At 36.1% G+C, this 16,976-nt stretch overlaps 1 protein-coding gene across 1 annotated transcript; it reads left to right on the top strand.

The window, feature by feature from the left end:
* The first annotated feature begins 618 nt into the window (after window positions 1-618).
* On the top strand, window positions 619-9,253 carry LOC103705497 (malate dehydrogenase [NADP] 1, chloroplastic). The gene is made up of 14 exons (XM_008789224.4): window positions 619-868; window positions 963-1,059; window positions 3,979-4,065; window positions 6,414-6,498; window positions 6,651-6,832; window positions 6,942-7,012; window positions 7,121-7,211; window positions 7,322-7,396; window positions 7,600-7,701; window positions 7,830-7,952; window positions 8,413-8,481; window positions 8,565-8,633; window positions 8,724-8,777; window positions 8,864-9,253. The coding sequence occupies exons 1-14, from the start codon at window positions 705-707 to the stop codon at window positions 8,915-8,917; spliced, it is 1,323 nt and encodes a 440-aa protein (XP_008787446.1). The 5' UTR covers window positions 619-704; the 3' UTR covers window positions 8,918-9,253.
* Window positions 9,254-16,976: the final 7,723 nt, after the last annotated feature.

Consider the following 16,976-nt stretch of genomic DNA (forward strand, 5'->3'; position numbering starts at 1 on the left):
AAATAATTAACAAATGTTTATTATTTTTAATAAATCCTACATGAGATTTATTGATAATTAATATATTTATTTATATATATCAAAATATACTAAAGTTTATTTATAAAAAATCTTTTCTAATATGCGTATAATTAATTTTAAAAAATATTTATTAACTCATGTAAATGAATTTTAATATTTGAAAATAGACAATATCAATAGCATATATGTAAGTAGATGATAAAAAACCAAACAATAGATTGAGAAAAAAGTATTAGTACTTGAATTATTTACTCAAAAATATTGTTAAAAATTTGAAAATATTTCTAGATAAAATTACCTCTAACCCAATATAGTAATTTTTCTGAATATAGTATTTCCGGAAATTCTCAAATTATTCCATAATCTGGCATATACCCAACCAAATGAATCCTGTAAATAATAAATTATTAACAGAGAGCCCATCACAGTTAGCAACAATATATGAAATCTAAAGTAGATTTTAGAAGTCTCTGGTGAGGTCCTACTGTGGCCCGGATGATCTTCCATGGAACAGTCCACTGGGGGTTTGGATCATGCTGTCGTGCCACGTGTGTTTTTAGTGGCCTTATATCCATTATATTTTTCAAAACAAAATCCATTCCCCTCCGTCCCTCCCTCATCTCTCTTCTAAGTTCTCACCTTTTACCTCACTTGTTCCTCCACTCCTCCTCTCCGACGCTTCCATGGCCTTAGCCGATATTTCTCCTTTCCATACGAGAGCCCAAACCCTCCCGTCCAACCTTGCTTCCAAGTTCGCAAACCCTCTTCACGCTTACAAGAATTGCCGGTGCTCTGTTTTGCCTCCACCTCGCCGGCCGCTGGGAATCCTCTGCTCCGTAGCACCAAAGTGATACTTTTTTTCTCTTTCCTTTCTCTCAAAGTTTGTTTCTTTCTGTGCTTATCTGGCATGTGGTTTATACTTTTTGGTCGTTGTTTGGCAGCCAAGTCCAGGCTCCGGTCGTCCCCGCCGCCCCGGCTGGCGCTGAGAACAAGAGAGAATGCTTCGGTGTGTTCTGTACTACATATGACCTCAAGAAGGTAATTTCCTTTTTCTTTCTGTTTATCTTGTTGTTTGGGGAGACCAATCTTGAGGTTTGATTGTCAATAAATGCTCAAATGACAGGAATTTGGTGGTTTTTTCATCACTTAGATGAGTAAAGTTTGTACCTTTTGGGTTTTTCTGAAAAGAATATATGGGAAGGTTTATTACTTCCAAAGCATCGGTTATTAAATTGTGGAAAATGTGTTGCTGAATTGATGTTGTACATACCCCTTGAGAGTTGGTTTAGGTTGTATAATACTGCTGCATTATGTAATTTGTTTAAATCAGTAGAATCATGAAGGTATCATGCTTTTTATCAAGGTTGGAGGAGGAGGAGGTTGGGCAGAAAGGTTGTTTGCTGAAATTACTGATAAGAAGAATAGGGACAAGGGAAAGGAGGAGAAGAAAAAAAGGTTTAGACTGTGATTCTTAGGTGTTATAGATATCCGGCCTATTATCTGAAAGGAGAAAAATAAACACAGTGGGCAAAAGCATATACATGACCTTAGGATTGGTTATCCATGGGTCAGGGTGATTGAGATTATCTACCTATAGTAATAAAGTGATGCAAGTTTTGGCTGTTTTATCAACTCTTCACTTTGGTGACACACTTTTCTCACATAGGGACAGCGAGCTCTAAAAATACTTGTCCCTGTGTGTAGCAAACATCAAAACTTTGTCACCTTGAGCCTAAGTTCCATGTCATTTTCCAATGCACTTTATTATGTGGCTTGTGCTCTGCACTCAAAGTGCACTACAGCTGCACATGCAACACACAATTGAGTCTTTCAGTTTGTGTTGGGAATTCCAAGCCCCTTGATCGATCTGGCATTTCTTGGTACACCAAAACAGAGACTTGTCTCATGTGCTTGTGCCTTAGCACGACTGGTGCGCCTAAACTTGCATGTATTTTTATTTAGTTTGTTCACACAATCAACTCCCATACCATATGTATGTTATATGTGCCTGTAAAATGCACAAATTGGCCCCTCATACCATCCATGATTCAGCAAAAGGTGCAGCCAATATATATTATGACCAATTAGACCATGTCAAACATCGAAGGAGCTAGCAGATTTGCAGGCGGAAACTGCAGGAAGCAAAATTTTGATTCAAAGGCTTTCGATAGATTTTCTTATAGATTTTTCATTAGGGATAGTATCAAATTTTAGTTACGCTTGCATATTTGTAATAAATAATTTTAGTATGTTTTCTTATTGTCGAGTCTTATTTTGAGTATGATTCTGCATCAGGTTTAATGTCTGAATTAGAGTTAGGATATCATGGCCTATAAATATGCATATAATATATTGTAAGGACAGTCTTTGAGCTATTAATAATTTTTTTTGAGAGAATTTATTTCACCAAGTGAAGAATTCTTTAATTTAGTTTTCTTCTATTTGCATGTTGATCTTCGAAACGTAACCTAGTCGATCAAATCACCCCTTCTTCCTTTTTCCGCTGCGTCAATGATTTTTGGTTGCCGCTTCGCTCCCGCATGATTTTCAGTTGGTGCCACCATGCAGCTGCCTTGCCTCACAGTCGTGTTGCCACTAGCGACACTTTTTTGTCTTTTGGAACCTCCTTGAACTCAAGAATCTACTTGACCATATAGAGCCAATCTAGGAACTCCTGCACGGTCAAGCTCCTTGAGAACTCAGGCAAGTCCATTTTGAGGCCATGTTCCATCGTCTTGGATCCCCACCAAAGTTCGGCCTCCCCTTTGATGCCCTTGGTGCGATCACATGGAAAGAGTTGAACAAACGGTTCTTAAGGAGGCCGACCTTCGGAGGTTATCCAAGACGATGGGAGTAGGGCCTCAAAATTGACATGCCCGAGTTTTCAGGAGCTTGATCACAAAGAAGTTTCGGGATTGACTTTATACGATCAAGGAGATCCTTGAGCTCAAGAAGGTTCCATATGACAAGAAAGTGTCGTTGGTGGTAACATGGCTGCGAGGCAAGGCAGTTGCATGGTGGCGCCAATTGAAAATTATGCAGGAGCATTGCAGTAAGCCAAAAATCACTGACGCAACGAGAAAAGAAAGAAGGGGTGATTTGATCGATGAGGTTATGCTTCGAAGAACAATATATAAATAGAAGAAAACTAGATTGAAGAATTCTTCACTTGGTGAAAGAAATTCTCTCGAATCCGGTGGCTCCGTTGATGGTGGCATGGTCTAGTTGGTCATAGTATCTGTTGGCTGCATCTTGTGCTGCATCAACACATCCGCCATAACTTTGCTAAAAGAGAAGTGGCATGCTTAAAGTGTAGCTAAGAAAGCTATATGAAGGTTGAATGCAGCAACTGCATTATTTTCTTCTTAACTCTTCCTTTTGTTCATATTCTTTCCCTTCATCTTATTCATTGCCATTGGTGCCGAAGTGAAAGATGATTCAAACTAAGAGAGCAAAGTCTCTCTTATTTTCATGTCCTAGAGAGGTGCCAAGAAGAGTACTTAATTATGGTTCACTTGCTTTCCTATCTTGAAGCAAGAGTCTCTCTTGGATTCTTCTTTGTCCCGTCAAATTAGCAAAAAACCACCTATTTCAATATAAAGTGGAAAATCATCAAGAAGAAAAATTATTAATTTGAATGATCCTTCTTTGTTCTTGATGTTGGTCTTACTCTTACAAGTCCAGGTTACGAACTTTGATTATTTGCTTGTGGTTCTCAACCTGACCTTAATGGCTTGAGGGATAAATAAGTTATTTCAAATAAAGCACACTTGACCTTCACAAGATAAAGTAAATATAAGTGATCTTGATTCAGGTATGAATCAGAAAAATGATATGTACTCTCATTCCCTAGTACCAAACCTCTCATGAGATGGACAGTGCAACTATGAGTTGGATCTGGCCTTTTAAATCATATTAATTCTCATTTTGATACTTTTTTTTCCTGATGTTCTGCAGGATGAGAAGACAAAGTCGTGGAAAAGTTTAATTAATATTGCAGTTTCAGGTGCAGCTGGGATGATATCTAACCATCTACTTTTCAAGGTAAGGAGTTCGCACCCTTTAGTTCCCCCTTTTAATATTGCCTAGGTTTCCAAGTTACAATGCAATGCATTAGGTTTTCTTATTTCTTATCATATGTTATAAGCAAATCCTTGTATTAATAGTATCATCTATATTATTGTAATCTATCCTTCAATAGGGCCTCAATTTTCATTGATCTTACTTCTTAAATTAGAAAACATATTAGCTAATAACATATAAGCTTAATATGTTACTGTGTTATTGGTTGCTTAAAACAGCCAAAGTGGATATGGAGAAAAAGAATTTCTTATTTCTATGATATTGTCAATTTTAAACTGTTAATTGATTTTTCCGGGACATGTAATATATGTACTCTACATTAATGAGTTGGCTCTGTTTATGATAGTTCTATTAGTATTTCATAAAAACTCGTGGACTGTTGAAATAACCCACGAAGTTTTATATGTTGACCTCAATGGCGCAGTAATATATATTTATTTTAGCATAAAACTTACCTGGACAAAAAGATGAGGAACATACATCAATTCCTTTTGTATCTGTATATACAACTGTCTTAAGAAGTGAAATCGTAGATATAACAATACATTAATAGTTGGCATCCCCATAATTCCAATTACAAGCTACATTTTTTAATGTTATATCAGTATTAGGTCCTATGTGCTGGCCTTCATGCCCTAGTCCAAGCCATGCTTAATAGTTGCATCTAAGAGGGTTAAATTAAAGCAAACTAATTTAAAGGCATTATCATGTCGATGAATTTCAGGGCTCATTAAGATAGGGGCTTTGCTTTAAGTAAAATGTTTAACAGGATGAGAAAAAACAGTATAAAAATCTCAATGGAGCAAAAAGATAGATACATGGAAAGCTCAGTTTACTTATGAATGAGATCAGTAAAGCTGGTTGCGAATAAGTTTGAGAAAGACAGGTTGGCTATGGTCATGGTCCTTGGAGCAACAGTGTCATACCCAATAATCTGAATGCTACTGCTATGTACAAGTGCTATATCTACATATCAACTTGGCTTTCTAGCAGCCTGTCTATAGCTAATAAATGGTAAATTTAGATTCAATGAAAAACAATATTGTACCATATAGGATTTTTTTGCATGTATACCCTCCAAAAAATGCAAAATTGTATGAATACCCTCATAAAATTGCTATTGGTATGTATACCCTCATAAAATATATATTTTGCATGTATACCCTTCTTATATATATATATATATATATATATATATATATATATATATATATATATATATATATATATATATATATATCCATACCATTTGACACCGTTAAAAAATAAATGATGTAAATTTGTGATGACTAAAATACCCTTACAAGTAGCCGTGCAAAGAGAAAACCTTATAAGGATACACATGCAAATAGCAACTTTACAAGGATAATCATGCTATTAATCATAGTTAGGAGGGTATACACTTTAAAAAAATCTAATAAAAATAATCAAAATTCAATAAAGATAATTCAATTGTTCTTAATAAAAAAAGATGGCAAAAAGGGATTAATATTATCATGTCATATGATCTCATGCTAATATTAACTCTTATAGAATGAATCATGTTGCTTTTATGAAATTTTCGCCTCACAAACAAACAACAACTTAACATTTACAAATCACTAAAAAATATTTTACTAATCTGAGCATTTATAATTAATTTAAATTTGATATGCTTTAATCTTTTAAAATTCAAATAATGATAATTATTTGAAGTATATATAGATGTCATAGATTCAATAATGATAATTATATCAAATTCAAATGGAGAATAACATTACCAAAATGATCATCTAATATTCCAATTTGACCGAGTCATGATCTTAAAAAAAAAAATTGACGACGTGGCTCATTTTTTTTTTGACTTGTCGATCCAACTGAATCATAAAAAAACTCAGCAAGTGCCAGACGAGTTTTATTTTTTTTAAATAAATTTTTTAAATGTATATCCTTCTAAATATGAGAAATTGCATGAATACCCTCGTAAAGTTGCTATTTGCATGTATACCCTTATAACTTTTTTTTTTTACATATCTACCCATAAGGGTATTTCAGTCAATTTAGTTTTAAGCCATTTATTTTTTAACGATGTTAGATAGTACGGGTACATATGCCAAAAAAAAAAAGAATATATATGCAAATAGTAATTTTACAAGGTTATTCATATAATTTTACAAATTTAGGAGGGTATACATGCAAAAAACCCTACCATATAATGAATTTTCATATGATTGTCTAATGTTTTTGTGTTTATGTTTTGCATATGTTTTGTTATGCATACCTGATGTCAAAGTTGAAGAGTATCCTGATGAACTTATTTGAAATTTCAGCTTGCATCTGGTGAAGTTTTTGGGCCGGATCAACCTATTACTCTGAAATTGTTGGGATCTGAAAGATCATTTCAAGCTCTTGAAGGTAAGATTTATTTGACTGCAGTAATTTGTCAAACAGATAACCCAGTTTCGTGTAGAATTTCTGTTGAATAGCCACTAATTATCCTATGACATTAGTTCTCCCATTCTTGCTTTTCTTTTTCTTTTTCCTTAATTTTGCCTTTACAAATGTAGGAGTGGCCATGGAGTTGGAGGACTCTCTGTATCCTCTGTTGAGGGAGGTAAGCATAGGCATAGATCCTTACAAGGTGTTTCAAGATGCAGAATGGGCACTCCTGATTGGGGCAAAGCCCCGTGGTCCTGGAATGGAACGGGCTGGATTACTAGATATTAATGGGCAAATTTTTGCAGAACAGGTGCTGCTTCAACTAACTATTGTACCTATACAAAAATGATATGAATCAAGGTTGATCACTGCTATATTTTTCTTGCAAATCTTGATTCTTGGAATTAAATGAATTTCAGGGAAAAGCACTCAATGCAGTAGCATCCCGCAATGTCAAAGTGATGGTCGTTGGAAATCCATGCAATACAAAGTGCAAGACATATTCTTTATTCATTATAACTTCTATCTTTACAGATACGTGCCTTACTTAGTGCTATGCACATTGTTACCGCTAATCTACTAAATACCTTCTGTGCAGTGCACTTATTTGTTTAAAGAATGCACCAAACATTCCTGCAAAAAATTTCCATGCCTTGACAAGATTGGACGAAAATAGAGCCAAATGCCAGGTGAACAGTTGTGCACAATCTCTGTATTGGGTTTTTAAGCTGCAAGTTGTAACTGCCTCTATACATTCATCAGACAATGATAAATCAAAAATTTACTCCAATTTCTGCAGCTAGCCCTCAAAGCAGGTGTATTTTACGATCAAGTGTCAAACATGACCATATGGGGAAACCACTCAACCACTCAGGTCAAGGAATATCCTTAATTATTGGGATGAATTTAAATTATTATATTCTTGGAATCTCTTACAACTTTTGAAATAAACCAACTTTGACTTTTTTTATTTTGGGGTGATAGAGAACTTTGAAATTTTATTAAAGCAAACTGAAAGGTTATTATAGAAAAAAGAACAGCTTTATGAATTAACAAATACATATTTTATTCTAGCAGGTTCCTGATTTTTTAAATGCTAAAATCAATGGCATTCCTGTAAAGGAAGTTATCACCGATACCAAGTGGTTACAGGAAGAGTTCACTGAAAGAGTTCAGAAGGTACATACTGACCACAAAATCATAGGATGGTGTACTATCGTTATTTCAATATTTATGCAAAGATGAGTATAGTAGTTCTAGAATTATTTGTTTAGTTTACTAGTCAAAGCATGTTACTTGATTTGCAGCGTGGAGGTGTGCTTATCCAAAAATGGGGAAGGTCTTCTGCTGCATCAACTGCCGTCTCAATTGTGGATGCCATGAGGTCCCTTATCACACCCACTCCCCCAGGGGATTGGTTCTCTTCAGGGGTAAATTTGCAGCCAACTCATCTCCATTGGAATTGATTTCTCCAGTACAAGTTGCATTAAGAAAGGATTAGTTTTTACACCTGCCATTTGTTTTATTTTTACAGTAATCAACTTTTAGCATTTTAGACTCAAGAATTGTCAAGATGCTCTTGTTGTGTAACTTCATCTTTTTAAAGAAAATACATCTTAATTTTTTTCCGTATCTTACTGTCAGATGTCAAGTATGAAATCAGAGTAGTGATGTACCTAATTAGATATGTTCAATAAAACCAAGCTGGCATTCTTGGTTTCTTGTATTATCAGAATGTATCCAGAAACAGTCCTGGCATAAATCAGGATGTCAAGATTCAAATTTCCCTAGATCATTAATTTATATATATATATATATATATATATATATATGTCTTTATCTTTTTTGCTGAAAATATTCCAAGTCTCACATTTTACATGGCATCCATAGGTTTATACTAATGGCAATCCTTATGGCATCGTGGAGGACATTGTATTCAGCATGCCGTGTAGATCAGAGGTTCCTGGTTCTCAAAATTTAGTTCTTATACTGCCTAGCTTTCACTGAGAAATTTCTTTGACAAACCTGCCATTATTTATCAGGGAAATGGTGATTATGAACTAGTCAAGGAGGTAAATTTTGATGATTACCTCTGGAAACGTATAAAAAAGGTATGGTTTACTCTAAAGTTTAAACACCTGCAAGACAATTAATCTATTGGAGCTGTATACCTTGTGTATCTAAGCTCGCAATCTGTACAGACTGAAGCTGAGTTGCTTGCCGAGAAAAGATGTGTAGCCCATCTTACTGGAGAGGTATGCAATATTATTTGTGCTGCATCTCAGATGATAATAATCATAGTAGGCATCTAAGACAGGTACTGTTGTGTGCTGTTTCCCAGGGTAATGCATTCTGCGATCTTCCGGAGGACACTATGCTCCCAGGAGAGCAGTAAGATTAGTGAGAGATGGCATTTAATAATATGGTGAAGAAAACCATTAGCAGGAGTACAAGGCCATCGAAAGCTGCTTATTGCTATGATTTGTGTATGTATAAGTGGCCATGTGGCTTCATTCAAATTGCAGATGTTGTACCACAAAATTAAGAGTCTTCTGCTACTATTTGCTTCCTGGGATGCACATGAAAGGAAATAAGGATGGCTGTGATTTCCCAGAAAGATATTTTCTATTATTTATGTAATTTATACAAATGCAATACAGCTTTTGGGAGGAATGCTTCTCTTGTCCCTCTCATATTAAAATATAAATTAATAAATGTTTGTATTTATCAAGGATGAGAGTAGCTATAGATGTGGAAAGAGCAGTGGCCGGTGAATGTGTTGGGAAGATATTTGGTTTCAAAATAATATGTACAAAAAGGCAAGAGAAGCCACAGCCAAAAGCCTTTATACTGTATGGTTGTATAACTGTATGATGATAGTGGTTTAATTTGTCAAACCTACTACGTTTGTATGTGGTTGTTCATCCAAAGTGAGATTGCTCGGGCTCTAATCCCATGTGATATGAGTTATATATGAGAGTTGTTTGGATGGTCTGTTTTGCATGGACAGGGTATATGTACAGCGTTAAAGTTTGTTTGGATGATTGGGCTGAAAATCTTATCGAATTTATTGATTGGTCCAGTATAACTAGCAAAATTATGGAATTACAAGATAGGTTAAGTCTGTATTCGCAAATACTCAAAGGTAGCTTATGAATAAAGGTCTAATCTAATATGTAATTCTATAATTTTGCTAGTTGTACTGGCTTAGTCTACAAATTTAATAGAATTTTCAGCCCTTTCATCCTTCAGATTCACCACTATGATTTAGAGTCCTGCAACATCTTGGAGGGCCGCATCAATGGCGGCATGCTCATAGGTTGTGACCATTCCAGAGCTGTGAAACCGGTGACTGCATTGCCAAGCTTAACTCACGCCCAGAAGTCACTGCTTAAAGTGAGATTCAATGTCTTTGCTAATTAAGTCAACCATCCTTCAAAATCCTTCCCTCTTGGCAGTGCCAGGAGTCCATGTAAGCAAGCTGGTTGAAATAAATTAGTCGTTTCCAACATTCCATTTCTTTTCTGGAGACATATAACTGGGTCATCAGCTTTGTAAGCCAAGTGCAATTGAAAGGTAGATTTGGGGGTTTTGTTACGGACTGCATCATAGCTAACAGCCTCGACATGATAGTTTATTTAAATATACAACTTCTGCAGGAGAAATGTTACTCTGGCTAAATATAATGAATTTTTTTTCTTGCAATAGTTCAGTCAAAAGCATACGCTGGTGCCTGCTTGGACATGAAGGGCTAAATTCCAGCACAGCGATGTAAAGGCATGTTTGTCCTTTTAACTTTCCTGCTTTTTTAATGGTATCATGTAATGTCTTCTTCCACTGTTTGTGTACATGTTCTTTTTGCCCTCATCCTCTCAAGTGGTTGTTTTGATTATCTGTGGTAGGATAACTACCTCTCTAAGAGGCGCTATCTTGCTACTTTTGCGTTAACACTTGATTGGATGTTGTGCTTTGTATTTTTCTATCCTCGATAGGGTTTTTGGAGATGAACAAATTAAAGAGTTAGGGATGTAGCTCTATTAGTACTCCTTAGACTTGCATGCTATAACAATTCAAAATCTTATCCAAAAATAGACTGGCCAAGAAATGTATAAATATCTAAGTTCTTCCAACCTACAAACGATATGAAATTAAACTCCATACATCCTTATTTAAGTTTGGGAAGATTAAATGTCCAAATCCAATTAAATCTCTTGCCAAATGGATCAAGTCGGACTCATGCTCGACTCTGGCCCTGCGCTACCAAACTCATCTGCAGGCATTCCTTCTTGGTCAGGTCAATGAAGTTGGACACATGCTCAACTAGTTTGCAAGCTAGTATGCTCATTTGAATCCAGAATGCCATTTAGCATGTAAACATTGCTTCGATGCAAATAAAGTGGCTAATATTCCGATCCGTGCTCGGCATTATGCACCCTATTCCTCAGATGCTAGACTAGATGTCTAAGCTCAATATTAAGAAGATTTCTTATCTCAAGGCACCATCTGTGAAATCATGATACCTCCACCATCATGCTAATTTTAGGTAGCAAAATTCATACAGCAAGCTCACAGAGCCAGCTTTTGCCAATGTGGCATACATTGCATATTTGCATGTTAGTTGCAAATATGTCTGACCTTCTGAGTTTCTTCCCTTTGCTTTTCCCATCTTCCTCCACCTATCTTCATATTTCATGTTTAAATGATAAAATCAAAGATTCGAATCGTTCATCTCGCATTTATTTATTATTTATTTATATAATTTTATATTTATTAAAAATAAAATAAAAAAGATCAAAGATTTTAGCAGTCTAGGGTTCAGGTCTAAGTTCCAATATACCAAATCAATTCCACTTAGCAAAAGTGTTCCTTCCAACCATCAAATTCTCCACCTTTTCTTCCAAATCTATAGGTGGACACTTGGCCTTCTTGTCATAGGCATTTTACAGTGGCAACACCTTACATCTCCATCACCCCTTTCATGATTTTGTCACCAGCTTTTAATCAGCCAAAAAAGGATTTAACGCTAGGCTAGAGCTCCATAGTCCGAGCCTGGATAAAATCATGCTCAAATGGTTCAACTGACGTGAAAATCAATACTAGAACCAACTAATCTAGAAGTTTGCATCACATCTCAACCCCAATATCTTGTGCGTAAAGATAGTAATGCTTAAATGTTTAATCCATTTTAATTTGTTTCAACTAATTGTAGATCAAGCTAGATTATGTGTTTAATAAACAGTCTAATCTGGATAGATAAATTTTTATTTTATTATGTATCCAACCTGTATCTTGTTTTATCCGATCCGATTGCCACCCCACCAAAAAATTTTCTCAGGTCAAGTTTTTCTGCATAGATTTGTGCTTAGATTTGAATCCTCATTTAGGGACATATGGTCCAAACTAACGCTCGAGTTATCAACCAATGTGGAAAGACGCAATCCTGATCCGAAAAGGAGCTTGGGCGGTGATAGCGACTAGAATGCCTATGCTTTTTAACTACAGAAATGGAGACAATATATGACCTTGGATCCTCTGAGTATAATTCTCAGATTTGGTGAGATGGCTGGTCTACTATGGACAAACGGACCGGTCGGCATCCGCCGGCAGGTGGCTGAGGTCAAGATTTCGGCCGTGTACGGCCCCCCGCCAACCCCACCAAATAAAAACCAAAGCATTAGAAGTGTGACGATAAGACTACCCTTTGGATTCTCTGTGAAGAGCAGTAGAAAATGACCGCGAGGACTGGCTTCTGGTGATGGGGAAGGAAATGAGATGATGGTGCTTAAAAAAGCCATTTGGCGACCTACCCTTGCCGACGTTGCCTTCTTTGTTTCTTGCTCCAGGTACAAAGGTGACATTGTTTATTTAACAGAGCAACCAAGCAAAAACTAGCAAGAGCTGTAATTGTCCAACCTCACTTGCTTTGTGCCTTTGTCCGAGTTTTAATGTCAAAATGTTGACAAATATGCTGATATTTGTCATTGTTCCCGGTCTTTACGGTGCATATTTCAACCATCTCCTCCTTTTTTTCTTGACAGGAAATGGAGGAAGCAGAACGAACGCTTCCTCCAGATTTATTGGTGAGAAATTGTATACAAGAATACAGAGTTGAATAATATACACCAGAGTGTGAATTTTCCACATGGCATGCCAAATTTCCACCAATTACATTTGATATCCTCTGCCGTATTGGAATAAAATGAGAGAGTTTATGGCTTCTAGTTCCACAGCAAAGGATCCAGAGTTCTGAGAAACTTTTCATGGGACTCTTTGGCTTTTCTGCTGCAGGGATTCCCCCAAAGCACAAAGAAATTCAAAGCTTTGTAAAATGTCAAATGGATTGAGCCAATCTTCCTCTTATATAAGAAAAATGTAAAAGACCGCTCATTTACCTTTCCCAACATGATGCAAGGGTGCGTTAGGTTGTTGACTGTTGGGATGGGAGAACACTTAAGATCCAACATTCCTGTTACTACACCATTCTCAAGATTATTGGATCTTATCAAACACTCTCTCCATCCAATCTTCCGACTTACGTAGTGATTGAGGTAAATTGAGCTCCTGGAGTACAGAACATCCGCCGGTGACATGTTATTTTCTTCGAGAAATTCGGTGTTTATCTACCGCTACTAGCTTTGAGACCTTTTTTTACAGGGAAAAAAGGTTCCAACCAGCTGAACTATTCGTTACCAGTGACATGATGCTATTTTCAAATGATGTTTATGAAGCCTTTCCATTTCCAATCTTATCGACATCATGCTTCAGGTAGAAATCAGTTTGTTGTGCATGGCAGCAGGAAAAGTTTACGCTCTGGTGCTGACCCAATTTGCACCTCTTATCCTGAGAGCCCCCAGATGTTTGAGGAGAATAATAGCTTGCAAGATGTAAGAAGGTCATTATAGTTTGTCAAGGTATAACTATAATAATGAGTTTGAATATGAGCTAGAAAAACAGTGGCTGAAACTTTCTTCTTTGGAAGAAATGGCTCAAACTTGTTAAGTATTTCAACAGTAGTACTAGTTAGGTGTTCTTGATCGCTCATAAACTCCATTGTTTTTCCTTTGGCACCAAAATATAGCAGTCTGGCAATGTCAAGATTTTTTTTTTTTTTTTTTTTTTTTTTGTGAGAGAGAGGGGGGATTGCAAGTGTAGCTTTAACGAGTGGGACCTAACATCCTAGAATTAGACATATGACATCTTCTATATCTGATGCTCTCTGCTGCTCCGTGAAATATATGCTTTTCTGTCTCAAACCACCCAGGCAACGAAAAAAGTGTAAACTAGCAAAGAATCATATGGAACAGCCGCCATTGCCAGCTCAAGAAGGAATATGAATCCCACCAAACAAGGATGATATCGCAGATAGATGCAATTATCTGGTGGCTTCGACAACAAAGGCGCGATTCTTGGGCAGTCTAGCAAAAAATTGTGGCCAAGAAATAATAGTGAGGGTGATCTCCAACTAGCATGATTGCAGAATAATTGTCACCAAATCACTGAAAAAAAAAAACATTCTTTTTTGTGAGGAAATCTGTCGGAGTTGGCCCACTACTTTATCAAACACGGCAGTTCTTTTCAAGCTATAGTATCTCGGTACTAAGCTCCATACCGGTGCCACTTTATTATTATGCCAGTATATATGGTATAGAGACCGGTTTGATATTACCGAATGTTGGTATGCCCCGTACTGTATATTGGTACCAAATTGAAATGGTGCGGTCTACTATGTACCATCCAATTCAGTATGGTATAGTATATTCTGGCCTTTTTTTTTTCGTGTTTGTGCGTGCCTGTGGGCATGCATGTGTTTTCAAACATAACAGTCTTTGCCGTGGTGGCAAGATAGAAAAAACTAGAAGCTTCGGTAGGATTTTTAATGTTTATTTGGATTTTCATATTCAAATTTTATAATGTGTGTTAACATCCTCCACCGTGGTGGCAAGATAGGAAAATAAAGAAGCTTGGATTAGATTTTGTAAGGTTGATTCAAATTTTCATATTTGGATTTTATAATGTGTGTTAGATGACTTAGGGCCAATCTGACATAAATTTCACATAAAAGAGTTAAAATGATGGTATAAAACTTGCTAGGCGGCTAACCTAACAAAGGTTTCACATAAAAGAGTTAAATAATTGATATTGCAAATTTTGAGATATGTGTGGCATTGTGGTATGTGAAGTTTTAGACTCTTCTATTATTCCATAAAATGAATGGTACCTTTGGCTGCATGGTTGACGTGGTGAGAAGGTTGCTTTTGCTGCTGCTGCTGCTGCTCGGAGAGTACGCGACGAGGTGGTGCTCATCGCCGAGTTGCTCTTGGAGATGGCCAAGTCCTCCTTTTTTTTTACTTTTGGAATACAATGTGAATTTATGGCATGATCGTTAGGGAATGATTTGGTGTGCTTCTGCCACATCTTTCACTGTATGTGAGAGATATCCATGAATCTACTCTGCAGCAGATTCAATCCAGTGGAAGAAGCGCACACAGTTAATTCCAGTATTTGCAGTTTTTAATACAATACAATATCTAATTTGATGGGTGATTTGTGCTCTATGCTTGCAATTAGGAAGGAGGTAGAGAGGATTGAGCCGTGAAATGTGGCCATGTTCTATTTGATGGGTTATTTTATATTCTTTCCTTGTAATTATGGAGACGATGGAGCCCTGAAATGGGGTGATCTTTTATACACGTGTGCCGGCACTGGAGATATGATCAGAGTCACACAAGCGCTGTATTCTAGCTATGCTTTGTCGGATCTCTCCTTGACATTTTTTTGCAGGTCAAGCGTTCTGCACATGCTTCATGTCAGCATCTCTGACATTGCCATGAAAGTGAGAAATCGAAAGTATAATCTCTAGGATCAAAAACATAAGATTTTTTTCAAGAAATGTGGTGGTTGGAAAAACAAATCCCAGGAAGAGAACATGACGGTGAAATCATAAAATTTGGCTTTAAACTAGATAGTTTCGTTATTTGAGACAAAAACAGCAGTGTGACAGACGAGACTTGGGAAAAATATGGAGGAGGGCGCAAGAAAGTGTCGGCAAGGTCTTAATTATCGGCAATTTTTTCTTACGAGCATCAACAATTTATGTCCTCATTATTAGACACCTGGTATGGAGCCATTTAGCTTCTTTTTCTCACATCTATTTCTCTCATCTCTTGACAATGTAACTCATCTGTGTTGTAAATATGATTAATCTTCAATAAAAATCGGGTAGCTCCTTTTGCCTCTTTTTACATCAAAAAAAAGAAAAACCCAAGAATGCAACTATTGGAAATGGTTGCGAACAAGAAATATGCACGAGGAGAGTACTCTATTAGTAAAATATCCTATATGTATCTTATACTTCAAAAAGTAAATTCTTGCCTGCATAGCTTCATTCGGGTCCGGTCATTCCCCATTGCAAAGCCTTTTAGATCCCGTCTTAATAGTTTCAAAATATCTATATACAGCAGCTTTCCAAGATTTCTTAGAAGGCTCGCCATCAAAAAATTTTCTTCACTTTTGGCTAACCACATGCTTTATGGATATTGATGCAACAATTCACGAGATTGCTTGGTTCACAAGTGGAGGGTGGTGTTAAGGCACAAAACTTCTCATGTCATGCAGCAGCAGCAGCAGCCAGAAATGTGACAGAAATATCATGAAGCCATTTATTCCTCAAAACGTTCTTCTTTACAGGACAGGATACTGATAAGATAAATTACAAATTAATCATAACTTTAGATGGATACGAACAACTAAAGGAAAGGCCATGCAGCATTTTACCAAGTTGTTCAATAAATTTTCATCGCACCCTTTTTAGATGTGTATGATATTTGGTATTATTAGGTGCATTAATAAACTCCATATGGCATTGCCATAAGTTTAAATATTGCTTACATGGATCAGATCGATGCTAGATCTTTCTAAGAGATAAGGCGATGCGTCTTCTCTATCAAGAAAATAATTAGTTTCCTACAATGTGATCTCTCTACCCTAACCATCTATCTCACCTAAAACTATGCGTATGGCATGCATTATTTATCTATATATTACACATCAGTTGGAAACAGCTGATAATTGAGCATGTAAATTATAGGATGGACTTGTACGGCCAGTTGAATCATTGTATAAAAAACTAATTTTATTAGTTAAATTATATTCAATTTAAACATTTAATAATGTCAAGGCCGTCCAAGGTTTTTTTAGAATTTATATTGCTAATTCCATGCACCAAGATCACTCCTCTCAAACAATATTAAACAAAAAATTCATTGCTAAGCCATAAATACATGTGATTAAACAAACAAAGGAAGTTAAAATAGATATCAAGAGATGAGTTCAAGAGCTAGTAACCATATATATATATATATATATATATATATATATATATATATATATATATATATATATATATATATATATTAACAAGGTCCCTTAAGCTCAAACCAGCAAGGTTCACATCA

The sequence above is a fragment of the Phoenix dactylifera genome, chromosome 17 (genome assembly GCF_009389715.1).
Source record: "Phoenix dactylifera cultivar Barhee BC4 chromosome 17, palm_55x_up_171113_PBpolish2nd_filt_p, whole genome shotgun sequence".
In the NCBI taxonomy this organism is placed as follows: domain Eukaryota; kingdom Viridiplantae; phylum Streptophyta; class Magnoliopsida; order Arecales; family Arecaceae; genus Phoenix; species Phoenix dactylifera.